The sequence below is a fragment of the Lissotriton helveticus genome, chromosome 2_1 (assembly GCF_964261635.1).
Source record: "Lissotriton helveticus chromosome 2_1, aLisHel1.1, whole genome shotgun sequence".
Taxonomy (NCBI): Eukaryota; Metazoa; Chordata; class Amphibia; order Caudata; family Salamandridae; genus Lissotriton; species Lissotriton helveticus.
The window spans coordinates 1,687,231,853-1,687,249,507 of NC_136059.1; the positions used below are offsets into that span (position 1 = coordinate 1,687,231,853).

At 45.7% G+C, this 17,655-nt stretch overlaps 1 protein-coding gene across 4 annotated transcripts in view; it reads left to right on the forward strand.

Moving 5' to 3' along the window:
* Positions 1 to 17,655, forward strand: part of SUSD1 (sushi domain containing 1) — a 678,087-nt gene that overhangs the window by 127,901 nt on the left and 532,531 nt on the right. For all 4 annotated transcript variants that reach the window (XM_078676643.1, XM_078676646.1, XM_078676644.1 and 1 more), the window contains one exon: positions 11,587 to 11,748. In XM_078676643.1, the coding sequence (XP_078532769.1) occupies positions 11,587 to 11,748 (162 nt within the window). The remainder of the gene's footprint in view (positions 1 to 11,586; positions 11,749 to 17,655) is intronic.

Consider the following 17,655-nt stretch of genomic DNA (forward strand, 5'->3'; position numbering starts at 1 on the left):
CAGAGCATCAAGATCGATATGTGTCCTGTGACTGGAGACTTGATCGCAAAGAGCTAGTGGTTGTGCTCGTTGGTACCATGACTTTCTTTGCATGTCTTTTTGAGATGCTCTGCATATTTTTCAATATGATTATCGTTGCCACACTGTAGACATCTCTGACCGATGGCACGGCATGGCTCAGTATGTGGGAAATCTAGTCCACAGCGATAGCATTTCAGCTAACGCTGCCTTCTCTTGTCAGCCAGTTAGGGACTGTGACGATGATGATCTGCACGTTGAGTACGATCTGTGTATTTGGTGTCTGCCGGCATTCAGATGGACGACGGTCATGATGGTGAGTTTGAGTGAGTGTTTTAGTTTGCTGGCCTGTACTTGTTTTTCCGACTTTCCTGCATCCACTTTCTTTGCATGTTCTTCCTCTTGATTGTTGACTCGTGTAATTTCTTCTATTTTGTCCAGAGAATTGCTTTTCTTTAGGAGACGTCGACGCAGGGACTCCAATTGACATCCCTCTATGAACCGCAGATGAAGGGCATCTTCAATCGTGAAAGTGTCGAAAGCGCAGTAGCATGCTAAGTGTTTGAGACGTGAGATAAACTCCCCCAGGGATTCATCCTTTTCATGGGAGGCTAGATTGAAGTTGTATTATTCATAGTCAATGTTTCTTTTCTGTAGGAATTTCCTTTAAGTGCTTTGCGGATGTCTTGATAGGATGTCGTGGCAGCTGCTGGTAGTTCCTTGATGATCTGTCCAACCTCTTTTCCTGTGAGATTGCAACGAGCTGTTGAGCTGGGTCAGTAACCTGTGACCTCTTCATAAAGTCTTCAAAATCTTCCACCATTGCTGCCAGCAAAGACCCATGCCACCACCAGATGCAAGGGCCATAGATTCCAGCGAGTGCCGAAATGATATTCCAAGCATGGCTAGTATGCGCACAGCGTTGTGGGTAGAGGTAGCTGACGCTGACATAGTCCCGGCTGTGCTGCGCCCGATGCGTTGCGTTGAGTCTGGGGATGTAAACATTCCCCTAGCTGAGACACGGGGTTACACTGAGGTAGCTGAGTGCAGTTAGCTTAATAGTGCCTGCAAAGCAGTGAGTAGTGAAGGGCACCAAATGTATGCAGTCTTTGTATTGTATTGACAATGCAGGGCCTGGTTCCGATGCACAGAAAATATAAAGAAATGCCCTTTGCTGGAAGTGATTTGCTAGGGGTGCCTAAATGAGGGAGTGAGTGATTTCACCAGTGTTGTAAAGATGCCTGAGACTCAGAAAGCAAAATTGGCACCTAACCTCAAAATGGCTGCCATGAGTTCCTCTAGGCACATTGGAGGAGCTGCCTGATTCAAAGATGGCTGCCGAGAGAAGTTGCACTCTCACTGGATTTTGCCAGGATGAGCCAGTCAATGCAGGAGATTTGGAACTGAATCGGCAGGCAAGCAAGGTACAGTACAGTAGGTTGTGTGGGGCACAATGAGGGGAGAAGGTGGCATCTACCTGTGTGGGCTCCCGAAGTCGAGTCTTGTTCCGGACTCCCTCAAAGCACTAGCGGTGGGCTCCTGACGTAGTGCTGCTTCTGCAGGGGATAGACAATATGGGTCACTTCTCGTGCCAGTCGTCTTCCGCGCAGTCAGGGTGTGCTCCCGACTCCACGTTTCTGCTGCAGGGGTAGGCTCCCAACGTGGTGTTTCTCAGGCTGGTGGTCTTCTGCGCCATCGAGGTGAGCTTCCAAAGGCACGCTGCTACAACAGGAGGTTGTGTGACATGACCATATGGACAGCTGCAGAGGATCGATCTCGCCCTTGTCGCCAGTTGTAATGTCGTAACAGCGACAGAAAGAGGCAACACTGTTAACTAGGAAAAGCTTTTTTATTAGTAATTATTTACGGGAACTCTGCAAGCTCCAACTTTAATTATCTCTGTCTCTTTCTATCTAACTCCTCTCTTTCTGGTTCCCTGACTACTTCCATTGCTCTGCATTCTCATTACCCACCCACAGGGACACATAAACAATCCTTTGAGGCTTTTTACTCTTTCTATGTGTGCTACAGAATGCAGCACATGTAGAAAAAGGAATGAACAAGGAGAAATACATATATTAATCCTCGTTATGCCTTCCCTGGGAAGGCGTAGCATTTTGCCACATTCTCAGGTCTACCACCCGTAGTAAATGTGGGAACGCGCCAAAATCCATGGACGGATGTGTGAAAACACCCACGCTCCTCCCACGGAACGCATCCCTGGGAGATAGTATCACAAGGCAGCTACTTGCTCTGCCTTGCGTTATTACAGATTTACCAAGCCTCGCAAGGCCACTCAAGGCCTTTGGTAAATATGCCCCTAAGCATCATAGCAAACATGCATAAATGGTAAAATTAACATATTACTTCACTCCCTTAAAATACTCTTGCTACTCGCTAAAATGTTTTTATTCCCAACTCTTAAAAGTAAGGAGTAAAATAATTCCAATTAAAAATTAATCTGAAGCCCGGGCCAATGGCCATAGCTTCTGCTTTGTTTCTGAGGGTGTGGCTTATAAGGGTGACATAGGTGACTAGAACACTGCCACACTGTGGCAGCTGCACTACACGTGAAGCGGTTGCTCCTGCCCACCTCCTACAAGCGCCTCTGTGGTATCGTTCGTGCTGCCTATCCTCTGGCTTTTATTCACTATTCGGCATTCCCAGTCCTTATTTAGCACCCAGCTCCCTGTGTAGCGCTCCGCATTTGCGTAGCTATTTGGTGTCATTTATTTCCTACGAGCATTGCGCTGCTGACTGCCGATTACCATTTCTGGGCTTAAGTATTGCATTTGATGACATATGTGCTTAGCGCTGCTGCTGTAATCCTCGCTTGTGATTATTTGTTTGTTGCTTGACCTCCCATAGCGTCCTGTTGTTGTATTTGTGCCCTCCATTTTATTGTGCCTGCAGACCGTCCCTCCCCCTTCGCTAACGCCTCCCAGCTACCCCTCCCACCCACGAAGCACTAGGACCAACTCGGCTGAAGAGCCCCTGTGACCAGCTGCACTACACGTGAAGCGGTTGCTCCTGCCCACCTCCTACAAGCGCCTCTGTGGTATCGTTCGTGCTGCCTATCCTCTGGCTTTTATTCACTATTCGGCATTCCCAGTCCTTATTTAGCACCCAGCTCCCTGCGTAGCGCTCCGCATTTGCGTAGCTATTTGGTGTCATTTATTTCCTACGAGCATTGCGCTGCTGACTGCCGATTACCATTTCTGGGCTTAAGTATTGCATTTGATGACATATGTGCTTAGCGCTGCTGCTGTAATCCTCGCTTGTGATTATTTGTTTGTTGCTTGACCTCCCATAGCGTCCTGTTGTTGTATTTGTGCCCTCCATTTTGTTGTGCCTGCAGACCGTCCCTCCCCCTTCGCTAACGCCTCCCAGCTACCCCTCCCACGCTCCGCCCCCTCCACTTTCCATTTATGACAGTTGTCCCAACGCGCAGCGTGTACGCGCAGCGACCGCGCCCAATCCGCGCCGAAGGTGCGCCAAAGGTAAGCCCGTCTACGCCCGTCCGCGCCTGGACCGCGCCCAGCGCCAGACCCCCAGGCCCTCGCACTGCCCAGCCCTCCCGCATTACCTACGATGCCCCCACCCTCTTAGCCCTTAACACCGGCCGCTCCCCCAACTGCGTCCAAGCCGCTCCTGGACACACCCATGGACCTTTCTCATGCTACTCCTGCAAATTCATCGGCACCGTCAACAACTCCGCTTCCATCACCCCACAGACTCCCGACCCCAACAACCTACAATGCATCTTGCTCAACACCCGTTCGGTCCACATGCACACCATTGACCTATGGAATCTACTAGACACCATCTCTCCGGACGTCGCCTTCCTAACAGAAACATGGATGAACGCCTCTTCCGCCCCAGACATCACCATTGCCATCCCAAAAGATTACAAGATCATACGCAAGGACCGTACCGGCCACACAGGAGGAGGAATCGCTATCGTCCACAAAAAATCCATCCACATCTCAACCAGCTCTGACGTCAATCTCGCCAACTCTGAACACCTTCACTTCCAGATTCACACCGACCCCAAAACCACACTCAGAGGCACCCTCCTTTACAGACCCCCAGGACCTCGCGCACAATTTAGTGAAGACATCACGGATTTCATCACTCCACACGCCCTCCCTTCCAAAGATTACATCCTTCTGGGAGACCTCAATTTTCACCTTGAAAAGAACAACGACCGCAACACCACTACCCTTTTGGACAACCTCTCCAACCTCGGACTCAAACAACTGGTCACTTCCCCCACCCACATCGCAGGTCACACACTCGACCCTATCTTCACCTCCAGCAACCATGTCTCCTTTAGCCACACTACGGCTCTCCTCTGGACTGACCACAGCTGCGTCCACTTTACCTACAACAAGCCCAAACCCAACAACCACTCCCAACCCACTCTGCAAAGAAATGTTATGGATATTTGTTAATGTTATGGATATTTGTATAGCGCACGGCTGCCCCAGCCAAGGGGCGTCCCGGCGCTGCGAACAGACAAAATGCAGAGAACGAATAGCAGGGATAGATGACAGATTATTGAAAGAGATGGGTTTTGACGGCCTTTCTGAAGGCTAAAAGGTCTTGGATCCCCCTTATGACCTCGGGCAGACTGTTCCATAGCTTGGCAGCCAGGAAACTAAAGGATCGGCCACCGACTCTGGCCAGTCTGGTGCGGGGAATAGTCGCGAGATGTTGTCCCTCTGAGCGGAGTGATCTTCTAGGGGTGTACACAGACAGGAGGGGACTCAGCAAGGGGGGAGAGGCGGTTTTAAGAATTTTAAAGGCTAAGCATAGAGCCTTGAACTGGATCCTTTTGCCCACCGGGAGCCAATGCAATTTTTTTAAGGCTCCAGAGACGGAAGAATGGCGAGGTAGGCCAACCAGAGCCCTGGCTGCCGCATTCTGGACTCTCTGTAATCTGGTGGTTTCCGCCAAGTTCGCTCCTACCAGGAGGGAGCTGGCATAGTCCAGTCTAGAAAGGATCGTCGCCTGAACAATGAGCTGGCGGGTGCGACAGTCAAAGAACTTCAGAACTGGCCTGAGGTTACGTAGAATGCCAAAACATGTGGCAGCCACTTTCTTAGTATGGATGGTAAACTTTAAAGCCGAGTCGACCCATACTCCCAGATTTTTAACACAATCTTTTGGCTTAGGGGGTGGGCCTAAGATGTCAGGCCACCAGTTGTCTCCCCAGGATGCGGTGTTTTTCCCCAATAGCAGAATCTCAGTTTTTCCGGCGTTTAATTGGAGAAAATTCGCCGTCATCCAGTTGGTGATGTCAGTGAGTGTCTGTTTAAAATGATGGGCTTCCAGACCACTGTTGTATTCAGAGCCACCACCAACTGGGTATCGTCTGCATAGGATACCAGTGCCATTCCATTCCTTCTAGCCACCTCCGCTAAAGGGCGAACATAGACATTGAACAGGGTAGGGCTAAGGGACGAGCCCTGCGGCACTCCCTGTCCAATGCTATGCTCCTTCGAGATGTAAGGAGGGGTAGAGACTCTGAAGGACCTGTTAGACAGAAAGTCCCTGAACCATCCCAAGGCTGCCTCTGTAACTCCAATTTCCTCCAATCTCGTCAAAAGGACCTCGTGTGACACCGTATCGAAGGCAGCACTGAGGTCCAGCAGGACCAGTGCTGCCGTACCGCCGGTGTCAAGAATGGAACGGAGGTCCTCAGAGACACTGAGCAAGGCTGTCTCGGTGCTGTGACCAGCTCTAAACCCGTGTTGGGAGTCATCCAGAATGTTATTGGTAAGGAGGAAATTGGACAGAATATTGTTGACGTGTGCCTCGACGACTTTGGCAGGCCAGGGGAGCAAGGAAATAGGCCTAAAGTTCTCCGGAAGTGAAGGGTCTAAGGTGGGTTTTTTTTAAATGGGGGAAACCCAGGCCTGCTTCCATTTGGAAGGAACACTGGCGGTGGAGAGTGACAGATTGATGATGTCACGGATGTGTTCTGTGATGAGTTCGTGGGCTTCACAGAAGGTGTCCGGTTTTAAGGGGTCTGCCGGAGATCCGGATTTAATCTTTCTACAGATTTTTAAGAAACTCTCTCGGTCAAGTGTAGGCAAAGAGATGAGAGAAGGCCTGTTAGGATCAATGGTAACCGGTGACTGTGGGCATTTGGGGAAGGTGTCATATATCTTCTTGATTTTGTCTGTGAAGAAATTGGCCATGTTATTACAGAGGTCGGGCGATATGGTAGTAATGTTAACGGATTTTTTTGCAGTAAGGGTCTTTCAAAATTTTAAATACAGATTTTGAGGTATTGGAGCTATTGCTTATTTCACTGGCATAGTATGCCGCTCTTGTTCTGCAGACCTTACGATGATAGGTTTTTTGGAGCCGGATATAATCTTGTTTAAGATTGGCATCATAGTTTTTCCTCCAGCACCTCTCTGCCTTTTTACATTCCTTTTTCAAGGTAGCTAGTTCCGAGTTATACCAAGGACTAGCAGTGTGTATGCGGGCCTTGGTCCATCTGGCAGGGATTAAGATGTCAAGTGCCTGGGTGATCCAGAGGCAGAACTGATCATATCTTACATCTAGGTCCTCACTCGGGAGTAGGGGATTTAGTGCCAGGAGGTCATGTAGGTCTTCAAGGCGGAGTTTTCTCCATGGCCGTTTCTGAACAAGGGGAGTAGTCACTGCTGCAGGGCTCAGGTTACAAGGGATGGATAGAATCACTAAATGGTGATCTGTCCAGGTCATGGGGATAGGTGGATCTGAGGAGCCACTGGCGATGTTGGAGAGAATGGGATCAAGAAGGTGACCTGCTCTATGGGTAGGGCCACTAACGAGTTGATTGAGTTCAAAAGCCGCAAGATCCGCTAAAAAAGTTGCCACTTTAGACTCAGTGTCCCTATCGAGATGTAAATTAAGGTCGCCTATAATCGTGAAGTTGGCTGATTTGATAACATTGGTGTCCAGGTATTGTAGAAGAGAGTTAGTGAAGGGGACGTCTGCACCCGGAGGTCTATAAACCAGAAGGCCAGTTGCGCAGAACTGTGGGTTGACTATAATCGAGAAGCGAGCGCTTTCGCTGCCTCTAATGTCTACTTTACTGAATTTACAATCAAAGTGAGATTTAATTATGAGCGCTAACCCCCCCATCAAAATCAAAATCAAAATCAAAATCACCATCGACCAGATCTCCTCATCGCTTCTTCAAAAGCCCCCCGCCCAATCCTCAAACCCCGACCAAGCCGCCACCAACCTCACCCTATGGCTATCCAACAGCGCCGACATCCTAGCACCACTGAAAAAACGACAAATCAAACTTGGCAACAAGAAAGCCTCCTGGTTCAACGATGATCTTAAGAAATCCAAGAAACTCTGTCGCTCCCTGGAGAAAGCCTGGAAAAAAGACCCAACCACCAGCACCAAGGAAGCCTTCAAAAACGCCACTCGCACACACCACCAACTGATCCGAAAAGCCAAGCAAACCGCCTTCAAAGACCGACTAGATAGCAACGCCCACAACAGCAAGGAACTGTTCAACATCGTCAAGGAATTCACCAATCCCTCGGCCAACTCCAACGACATCACCCCCTCTCAAGCCCTCTGCGACTCCCTAGCCTCATTCTTCCACAACAAAATTGCAGACATCCACAACAGCTTCGACAACCAACCCGAAGACCATTCCACCCAACCATCCGCTGGACCTTCACCACCTTCGAACACCCTTAATGACTGGAACCCAATCTCCACTGAGGACACTATCCACCTGATGAACTCCATCCACTCAGGATCCCCCACAGACCCATGCCCTCACCACATCTTCAACAAAGCAGACTCCATCATAGCACCGCACCTCAGAGACGTCATCAACTGCTCCCTCAACTCCGCCACCTTCCCGGAAAGCTGGAAACACGCAGAACTCAGCGCCCTTCTGAAAAAACCCACAGCGGACCCCACCGAACTCAAGAACTACCGTCCCATCTCGCTCCTTCCATTCCCGGCCAAAGTCATCGAGAAAGCCGTCAACAACCAGCTCGCCGCCTTCCTCGAAGCCAACAACTCCCTCGACTCCTCACAGTCCGGCTTCCGAGCCAAACACAGCACTGAAACCGCCCTCATCGCAGCAACAGATGACATTCGAACCCTACTGGACAATGGAGACACAGTCGCCCTCATCCTCCTCGACCTCTCCGCAGCCTTCGACACAGTCTGCCACAACACCCTTCTACAGCGCCTCAGAAACATCGGAATCCAAGGAAAAGCACTAGAATGGATCACCTCGTTCCTCACCGGAAGAACCCAGAGAGTCCGCCTTCCACCATTCAAGTCAGAGGCCACTGAAGTCATCTGCGGCGTCCCACAAGGATCTTCACTCAGCCCCACCCTTTTCAACGTATACATGAGCCCCCTCGCAACCATCGCACGCCAACACAACCTCAACATCATCTCCTACGCGGACGACACTCAACTGATCCTATCACTCACCAATGACCCTCACACTGCCAAAACTAACCTACACGAAGGAATGAAAGAAGTTGCCGATTGGATGAAACATAGCCGTCTGAAACTGAACTCTGATAAAACAGAAGTACTTATCTTAGGTACCTCCCCCTCTGCATGGGACGATTCTTGGTGGCCAGAAGCCCTTGGAAAAGCACCCATCCCGACAGACCACGCACGGAACCTGGGCGTCATCCTTGATTCCTCACTTTCGATGTACAAACAAGTCAACGCCGTCTCTTCATCCTGCTTCAACATTCTTCGCATGCTCAAAAAAACATTTCGTTGGATCCCCACCGAAACTAGGAAAACGGTCACCCACGCCCTGGTCACGAGCCGACTGGACTACGGAAACACCCTCTACGCCGGCACTACCGCTAAACTCCAGAAAAAACTCCAACGAATCCAAAACGCCTCAGCCAGGCTCATTTTAGACATCCCGCGTAAAGAACATATCTCTGGTCACCTGAAAAACCTCCACTGGCTACCCGTCAATAAGAGGATCACCTTCCGTCTCCTAACCCACGCACACAAAGCACTCTACGAAATCGGACCAGAATGCCTCAACACACGATTGTCCTTCTACTCCCCCTCCCGCCAGCTACGATCATCCAACCAAGCCCTTGCCACTGTACCCCGCATCAACAAATCCACCATGGGAGGTAGATCCTTCTCCTACCTGGCAGCTAAAACCTGGAACTCCCTTCCCACTCACCTTCGCCTTACTCAGAATCACCTAGCATTCAGAAAGCAACTTAAAACGTGGATATTTGACAAGTAATTCCCCTCCCCTCCTCAAGCGCCTTGAGACCCTCTGGGTATGTAGAACGCTATATAAATTATTTGACTTGACTGTGCTTCGGTTCATGTGCTCTTCTCAGTATCTGAACATCCTCAATGATCAGCTAAACATTTGGCTACTGCATATCAAATTCTTTCCTTAACCATTGTTTTTACGGATTTTCCAAAACCGACATAAGCTGGCAATTGATAAAGGAGAGAAAACATAACAAGCATTGGCAACACCAATAGATCTTGCCTATGCAAGAGCTACTGGCTTGGCCAATATGTTTTAGCTGTGTTGTACGCCAGTGTGGTTGTTGTTCAGCATGGTTAAAAGCTAGCGGCATAAAGGAGAGTGCCGTGGAGTATCATGCCATAAAGCAGAGTGTTCTGGAGTGGAGTGAAATGTTATGAAGTGGCATAGAAAGTCGTGGAGTGGAGTGGTGTAGAGTAGAGTTGAGTAGCATGGAGTGGAGTGTCATAGAGCAGCATAGAGTAGCGTGTCGTAGAATGTTTGGGAGTGTCATTGGTGGAGTAAAGGGTTGTAGAGTTGAAGGGCGTAGAGAGTGGAGTAGAGTGTTGTAGAGTAGAGTGGCATAGAGCGGAGTAGAGTGTCAGAGTGGAGTAGAGTGTTGTAGAGTGAAGTGGCATAGAGTGACATGGAGTGGTGTAGAGCAGAGTGGAGTGGGGTAGAGAGTGTCGCGTAGAGTGTTGTGGAATGGAGTATATTATCGTAGAGGGTAGTGGCATAGAGTGAAGTAGTGTAATAGAGTGAATTACAGTTGAGTAGAATGTTGTAGAGTGGAGTAAGGAGTGTGGAGTGCAGTACCATAGAGTAGAGTGCTGTGATGTGGCATAGAGTGCCTTGGAGTGGCATAGAGTGAAGTAGTGCAGTAAAGTGGAGTAGTGTGTCATAGAATAGGTTTTAAAAAAGTGCATGGAGTGGCGCAGAGGAAGTTGCGTAGAGTGTTGTAGAGTGGAGTTGTGTCGTAGAGTGGCTTAAAGTGGAATAGAGTGGAGTGACATAGAGTGGAGTAGAGTGTCTTAGAGTGGAGTAGAGTTTAATGAAGTAGCATGTCTTAGAGTGGAGTGTCGAGGAGTTGAGTTTTGTAGAATGAAGTAGAGTGGCCTAGAGTGAAGTGGCATACAGTATAGTGGTGCAGAGTAGATTGGCGTAGAGTGCAATGGTATAGAGTGTATTGGTTTTGAGAAATGTGGTGTAGAGTGCATTGGCGTAGAGTGCAGTGACATAGAGTAGAGTGGCATAGAATAGAGTGGTGTAGAGTAGAGTGGAGTAGCGCACCAAGTGTCCTAAAAGGCACTCTAAACCCACACAAATTAAGTTCATGCGGAGCAGGGCAGAAAGCACAATTGCTGTGCTGTGTTACATGAATGGGAGAGAGTTAAGCAGTGCCTTATCCACAGAGATATGATGCTCTCCAGCTCTCTAGTTGCCCGGTGCACTTGAGGCTGCCTAGTACCAATGCACGCACCCTAGGACCATGGTGCAAAAATGCCTGCAATATGGCAGGAAGAGATTCCTTCCTGTACAAAAACAATTCTGAGAGACAATTTCCTTGTCCTATGCGTGATGCAGAAAACAGGACCTGCACCCAGCCACACATTACACATTGCCAAAAGCCGTGTGCAGCGGAGGGTTGGGCACCAGCAACAATAACCCACGCCCCACCATGCAGTGATAATTGCCTCATATATTACATCATTCATGACTTGTTCTATGACATCATTGATACCATTACTGCAACATCTGAAATTACAACAATAAATATATATGAAATGTTTCTTGAAATAAGCTTATAGATATTATGGGTCTTTCCTTTTTCTTTTCTACCCTTTATATACACGAGCACTTTCTATTGAGCACCGTCCTATGGTTTTTGGAGCAACCAATGTATGAATTATAGTGGACGTATAGCATTAATATAAACTGAAATCTATGTTTTGGAATAGTATTACGTTCTGTGTGTTCTTTTTGAAATGTCATTCATTTGTTCTAATTCCCATCTTGGCAAGTACGTAGGTAATTCACACAGTTCGAAAATCCAATTGTTTTGAATACATAAGAATTATGAGGATATACTCAAAACACACTAATAAATAACTGCAATATACAGATGGTAAATACAGGTACATGTCCAAATGTAGATGTCATTGTAATGATGTCCATGTAATTGACCTTGTAATTTGCAAATTTTAGTCTAGGATTCAACATCTCAGAAATTGTTCTTGCAAAGAGGTCTTTTCAATTTCTCTATATTTTCTTATGTGAAACAGATAAGGATGAGTGCCAGATTGGAGCTACCAACATCTGTGGCAACCACTCTGCATGCCACAACACTTATGGAAGCTTTTACTGCACTTGCCAGGAAGGATTCCAGCCAACCAACAACAACCGCAACAACACATACATCCCCAATGATGGCACCTACTGCAAAGGTAAGAAAGCTCATGGAAGTCATAGATCAAAATCCTTAATCATAAAAAATGGTTAAGACAAAGCTGTTACGTTGAGTTGGCCTTGCTCCTAAAATTGTTGCTCCAAATTCAGCATGTGCCAGCTGCTCAGCTCCACTCTTTGCTGGCAGAAGTAGGCTGGTATATCGTTAATGCTCTCAATCATGTGTGGGCATGTACATTTTAGAATGTGTGCTCAAGTTTATGCAATAAAGCAAAGTCATTGGCTTTCCATAAGCAGGATCTTCAACTGATGCTCTTGTCAAACATGGAAAATGGCTACTAAATCACTTTAATTTCTATAGAGATTTCTACTTCAAAGTTTGCCCAACTTCTTGCCAATAATTAACAGTCTGCATAACACCTTTCAATACTATGCTGGCTCATCATTTACGTGCCACCATTTCCCACATGCCACAACACAGAATTACATTCATGAAGACGCCTTGCCTGCTTGTTAAATCATCATTTTTGTAGTTGCTTTGACTTTCAGCCTTTTTGTTACATCACACGTACTTGTTAGATACTTTCAGGCTTATTTACAAGGAGCTTTCGCCGCGTCATTTTATTTTGACGCACCAGCGGCGCTTTCTTTGCTCCATATTTACAATGTGACGCATCTCGGCAGATGCGTTACTTTTCGTTGGCCTATGACCATTTTTACCTACGTTTGAATCGCTATGTCACTTTAGAATTAATATAGGCAACGTAGGTTTTACCATGTGAAATCCCCCTAAAAATGACACAGTTGTATTTATGACTTTTTGGAAGAGTGAAGCATCGTCAGGTAGCGAGCCGCAGCACTTACAATGCGTCAACATTCTGAGGATGAATTTGCTGTAGCACTAGGGGCCACAAGACCTGTTACAGATTTCTAGGTGGAAAAGAGGGTTCTGAATAGTATCCTGAAACATACTTGGAACTAGTGCAGCCTTTGAAGGACCTTTGTCCTAACTTCCTAATATCCCTTGCATGTCACACTGGGCTAAGCAGAGGAAGTGCCTTCTTAGTTGTCTTTGGAAAAATAAGGCCTTGTGTGCCCATGCTTTTTTTAGCGTGCACTTACAATGACCTATAGGTTCTTGGCTGAGCATTGACAGTAATTCAGTAGTTGAAAATGGAATAAGATGGGGTCTGCAAGTGAGGGAATTTAGCACATGTCCTGCGCTTAGTAAGAGAGCTCTTGCCTTGAGGCAGGTTTTCCCATGAACTGCTCAAGAACATCCAGTTTTTTGGTGAGTTGGGTAAACTAGGTTTGAGGTGTATGGGTCCATAGTTAAATCTGGGTGTTATCTGCATTTACACTGACTGCAAAGCAGAGGCTCCAGAGCCCGGTGATGAGAAGCACATATAGTTAATTTCTTTTTTTGTCCTCATTAAAGAAATAAAGTGAGTGGTCAAAAAGCGCTACCACGGCACCCTGTTGGACCCGATCGAGGGGATACCTCCAGGGTTTTTTTAGGACGCCAACCACATGACACTAGGGAATGTCGAGGATAGTATCGAGCCCATAATTTATACATAAACCATTTCCCCAAAAACTCACTTGCTTCATTTTCATTGGACTTTTATAAATGCTAGAAAGTTGCAAAACCTAAATTATTAGCCCAATTATCCCAGAGTCCCCAAAACGTAGTTCTTTTCTTTGCTTCGCAGCCCATATTCAACTTGTGGATTCTTTTAACAGAGGACATCCAATCTAACAACTTTGGAGAATTAGGTGATATCCAATTTAGACAGATTTCTCTTCTTGCCAGCAGAATTAAGACAAACAGTAATGAAGCTTGGAGATTTGACAGTTTGATAGTACTACTGCCTTCAGGTAAAATTCCAAAAATATTTAATACAAGGCTTACCTGAATTTCTTGGCCCATTACTTCTGAGATAATCTTACTAACTTGCCTCCAGAAGCCCTGGATCTGAGGACACTGCACAAACATGCACATCACCTGCACTTCTCATATTACATTTCACACAGAACTTCTCTCTGCCTCCCAGCTTGGCAAGCCTCTTCGGGGTCCAATAAGTTCTGTGGAGTGTGAACAGATGATTTCTCCTCAATGATGCAGCTTTGACAACCTTCCACAAAATGCATATAGATACTTGCCAGAAAGATGAAATATCTCTGGAAGGCAGTGCACTTCTCCAGGGCACCTCCATAGGCAGCAGTGGCAGATCTCCTTTAATCAAAGTCCAATAGCATTTAGCAACTTCTTTGCTTTGGTGACACAGGACTAAAAACCTGCTCTCCAGTTCTTCATTGCTAACTTCATTTTTATCCTGATTTGTAACCCAGCGGGAGAGTTGATAGAATTTGAATCTTGATAACCTCTTATTTGTTTGAGAGTTAAGCTCACCCCATGACAAGAGTTTGTTATCTCGCAATAATTGGCCCCATTTCTGAAATCCATTTCCACCATAAAGGGGCTGATATTCTGTCATTTAGGCATGGTGGAGTGCCTGGAGAGTTTCATATATGTGAGCACTTGAACAGTAATATGGAATTTTAAGCAGCTTCCTCATCTGGGACCATAGTTCACAGGCCGACCGTATCACCTTCAATTAAATTTTTTTAAAGAATTTAGGGTGTGCAAATTTAAAAAGAAACTAATCGCCCCCTGCGGTACACTATTAGACATGGCTAAGAGGAAAGGCGTGAAGTAGGTGGAATCAAGAAGCAGAGATCAAATGTTCTTAAAAAGAAAAGCCCAGCTATGGAACCCAAAATCAGGACTAGCTATTCCCCCAGCTGCTTTCTCGCATCTCAATTTCTTCCGTGCGATCCTCACCCCTTTGTCAGCCCAAAGAAAACTATTAACATCTGCTTGCAACTTTTTTTATAGCGACAGAGCTAAATAGTAAAGGGATTGCATGAAAAAGGAATGTCATTTTGGGGAGAACCGTCATTTTAACAAGATTGGAACGACCAAGAACTGACAATGGGAGATTGCACCAGGATTTCAGTAAGGCTCTTATCTTCTTCCTTTTAACCTCTAGGCTAACCTGGTCCAAATCATTGATATTCTGTGTGATTTGAATACCTAAGTATCTTATTTGATGGTGTACTAGAGGCAAGCAAAATTACCAATTCCATGTCACAATCTAGTTTTTTTGTGAGTTGACTTGGTAACCCGATATCTTCCCCAAATCTGTCAGGAGTTGTTCCAATTTTGGGAGGATCGCTGGTGATTTTTTTGTAAAAATCATCAGTTCATCGGCATACAGGGCTAACTTCTTCGACCATCCCCTACATTCGAATGGAACAAATAAATCACTGGACCTAATGATTTGGGTGAGTGGTTCGATGTACAGACCAAAGAGGAGAGGGGACAACTCTGCCAAGTGCCTCACTCTAAAGTAACTTAATTGGTTAGGTTTCCATTAACTATAATCCTAGCTGTAGGAGTTGTATATATGTTCTTAATAGTCATTAAAATATTTTCTCCTAAGCCAAATGCTTTGACTAGATGATATAAGCAGGACCAATTCACCCGGTCAAAGGCTTTAGCTGCATCAAATGCAACGATGGTAAGTGGCAAGCTATTAGCTGAAGCGATGTCAATAGCTCCTATCAGCTCGTTCGTTAAGTCGTACAGTTGGCACCCTGTAATAAATCCCTATTGATCAGGGGGAATTCATTTTTGCCATTATACTATTCAGTCTCCCTGCTATAATTTGCGCAAAGATTTTATAGTCACAATTAAGCAGGGAGATGGGTCTATAAGACTCACATTTTTAAAAAATCTTTGTCGGGTTTTAAGATCAGGGCAAAGGCAGCCTTGTTCCATGAACTATGGATTAGAGAATTAGTTGAGAAAATACTATCAAATAGTTTCTCTAAGAATGGGGCAAGCGTCTCATTAAGGGCAATATAAAACTCATTAGGGAAAGCATCTAAGCCTGCAGCACTGCCTCTCTTTAAGTTTTTTATTACAGTTCTAATTTCGGAAAGTGAGAGCTTCTTATTAAGATGTTGAACCTGTTCTTCAGATAATGACTGTAAAGAGGCTTTTGCTAGGTAATTTTTAATTTGGGAGTCAGTAACTTCTAGGTCTTCAGTGTACAGAGCTTTGAAAAATAGTTCAAACTCGTTTTCTATCTTGGCACTATCGGAGGATATCTCCGCAGTTTCTAGATTACATATCTCTTTAATCCGATTTCTAGTTAGATCCACTCGAGATTTCTAGGCCAGGAGCCTCCCACTGCCTTCTCCATATTCATAGTTAGCAAATCTGCTAATTTCCCATCTTCTTCTAATAATATTATCGAGATAGTCTGCCATATCTTGTCGCTTAGATAGTAGCTCAGAACTTTCCTCCCTCTGTTCTACACCCCTTCGACTAGTCATTTGGTTGAGCGAGGCTCTAAGAATTTCTGCTTCCAGTAGCTTACGTTTTCTATTTTTTCCTTATTGATTTTAGCTGAGATGCCAATGATTCTGCCTCTAATATAAGCCGTATAGGCATCGCATATTATCTCCAAAGGGGCAGACCGATCATTTACTTCAAAAAAGAGCAAAGTGTCCATTTTTAACTGTTCAATCGCTGACTCATCTTTGAGGATGACTTTATCAAACGTCCATCTTTTAGATTCTGAATACCTAGATCATTTTAGATTTATCTGGACCGCTGAGTGATCTGATAGATGTTCTGGAATGTGGGAAACTAGACTGACCAGTTCTATCAACCTGGAATCTATCAGGAAATAGTCTATTCTAGAATGATATTTATGTTTTTTATTATGAAAAGTGAAGTTTTGGGGGCCAGTTATAGTCTTGTTTTTTTCTCTCCATATATCTACAAGATTTAGATCACCCATGATAATTTTAATCAGTGAGCCCATTTTCGTAGGTATCACTCTTCCCCCCTTGGACCTATCAAGAGCGGGGTTCAGAAGGACATTAAAGTCACCACCCATGATAATAGGGAAATTAGTATCTAGTAAGTGATTATAGATCGTTCTAAGAGCTGACTCATCATCTATGTTTGGACCATAGTATCCCACCAAAGTCACCCACTCATTTCGTATTTTTATATCCGTTATAATCCACCGCCCCTATTGTCTATCTTAGAAGGACCTATGATAGTTTTGGCAGATTTTTTAATAATAATGGTGACGCCTTTAGTACAGAAGGGTTGCCTGGTATGAAGTGAGCTGTCTATCCATCTTTGCTTAGCGACTGCCAGTTCCCACTCCTCAGGTGTAAGGTGAGTCTCTTGTAAAATCATGATATCAAAGTCTGCTTTCCTTAAGTTTTGAAATATCCTCCTACGCCTACTTGGAACCCTTAAGCCATTGACATTCCAAGTACAAATTCTAGTTTAAGTCATTGGTATCAGGCCAGCATGCCCTGACTCTGGACCAAGAGAATGTACTCTGGTTACCGGCTTTTCCTATCTGCTTAGCAACTTCCTTTAAAAAAACTGTGTAAATGAGGACTTTTTCTTTTTTTCTTACCTACTTTGCTCCCCACCCAGTGAAAACTTAAAATTACATTCTTCTTGTGTATCCCCACACCCCCCTCCCCTGGGAACCCTCCAATACCACATAGGGTTTGATGTAGAAAAACCCCTGTGAGCCCATCTCCCACCTATCCGGCAACCTATGCTTATCATTTAATTTCTGCGCACAATTATCGCTGAGCTTTAATTAGCTCAATAAAGGTCCCTGCCTCCTTAGGATCCCTGAAATTAAACATTTTGGGGCATATTATCAAGGGATTTATGTCCGCTTTTTTGGCTTTAAAAGCCAAGAAAGCGGAGATAAAATTATCTCCCTATCAGCAACAGGGTGGCAACACGCAAATTCGCATGTTAGCACCCATTTTCTCTACGCTTCCCCTTGCATCTCTAATGAGATGCAAAGGGGGCGTTTCAGAGAAAAATAATA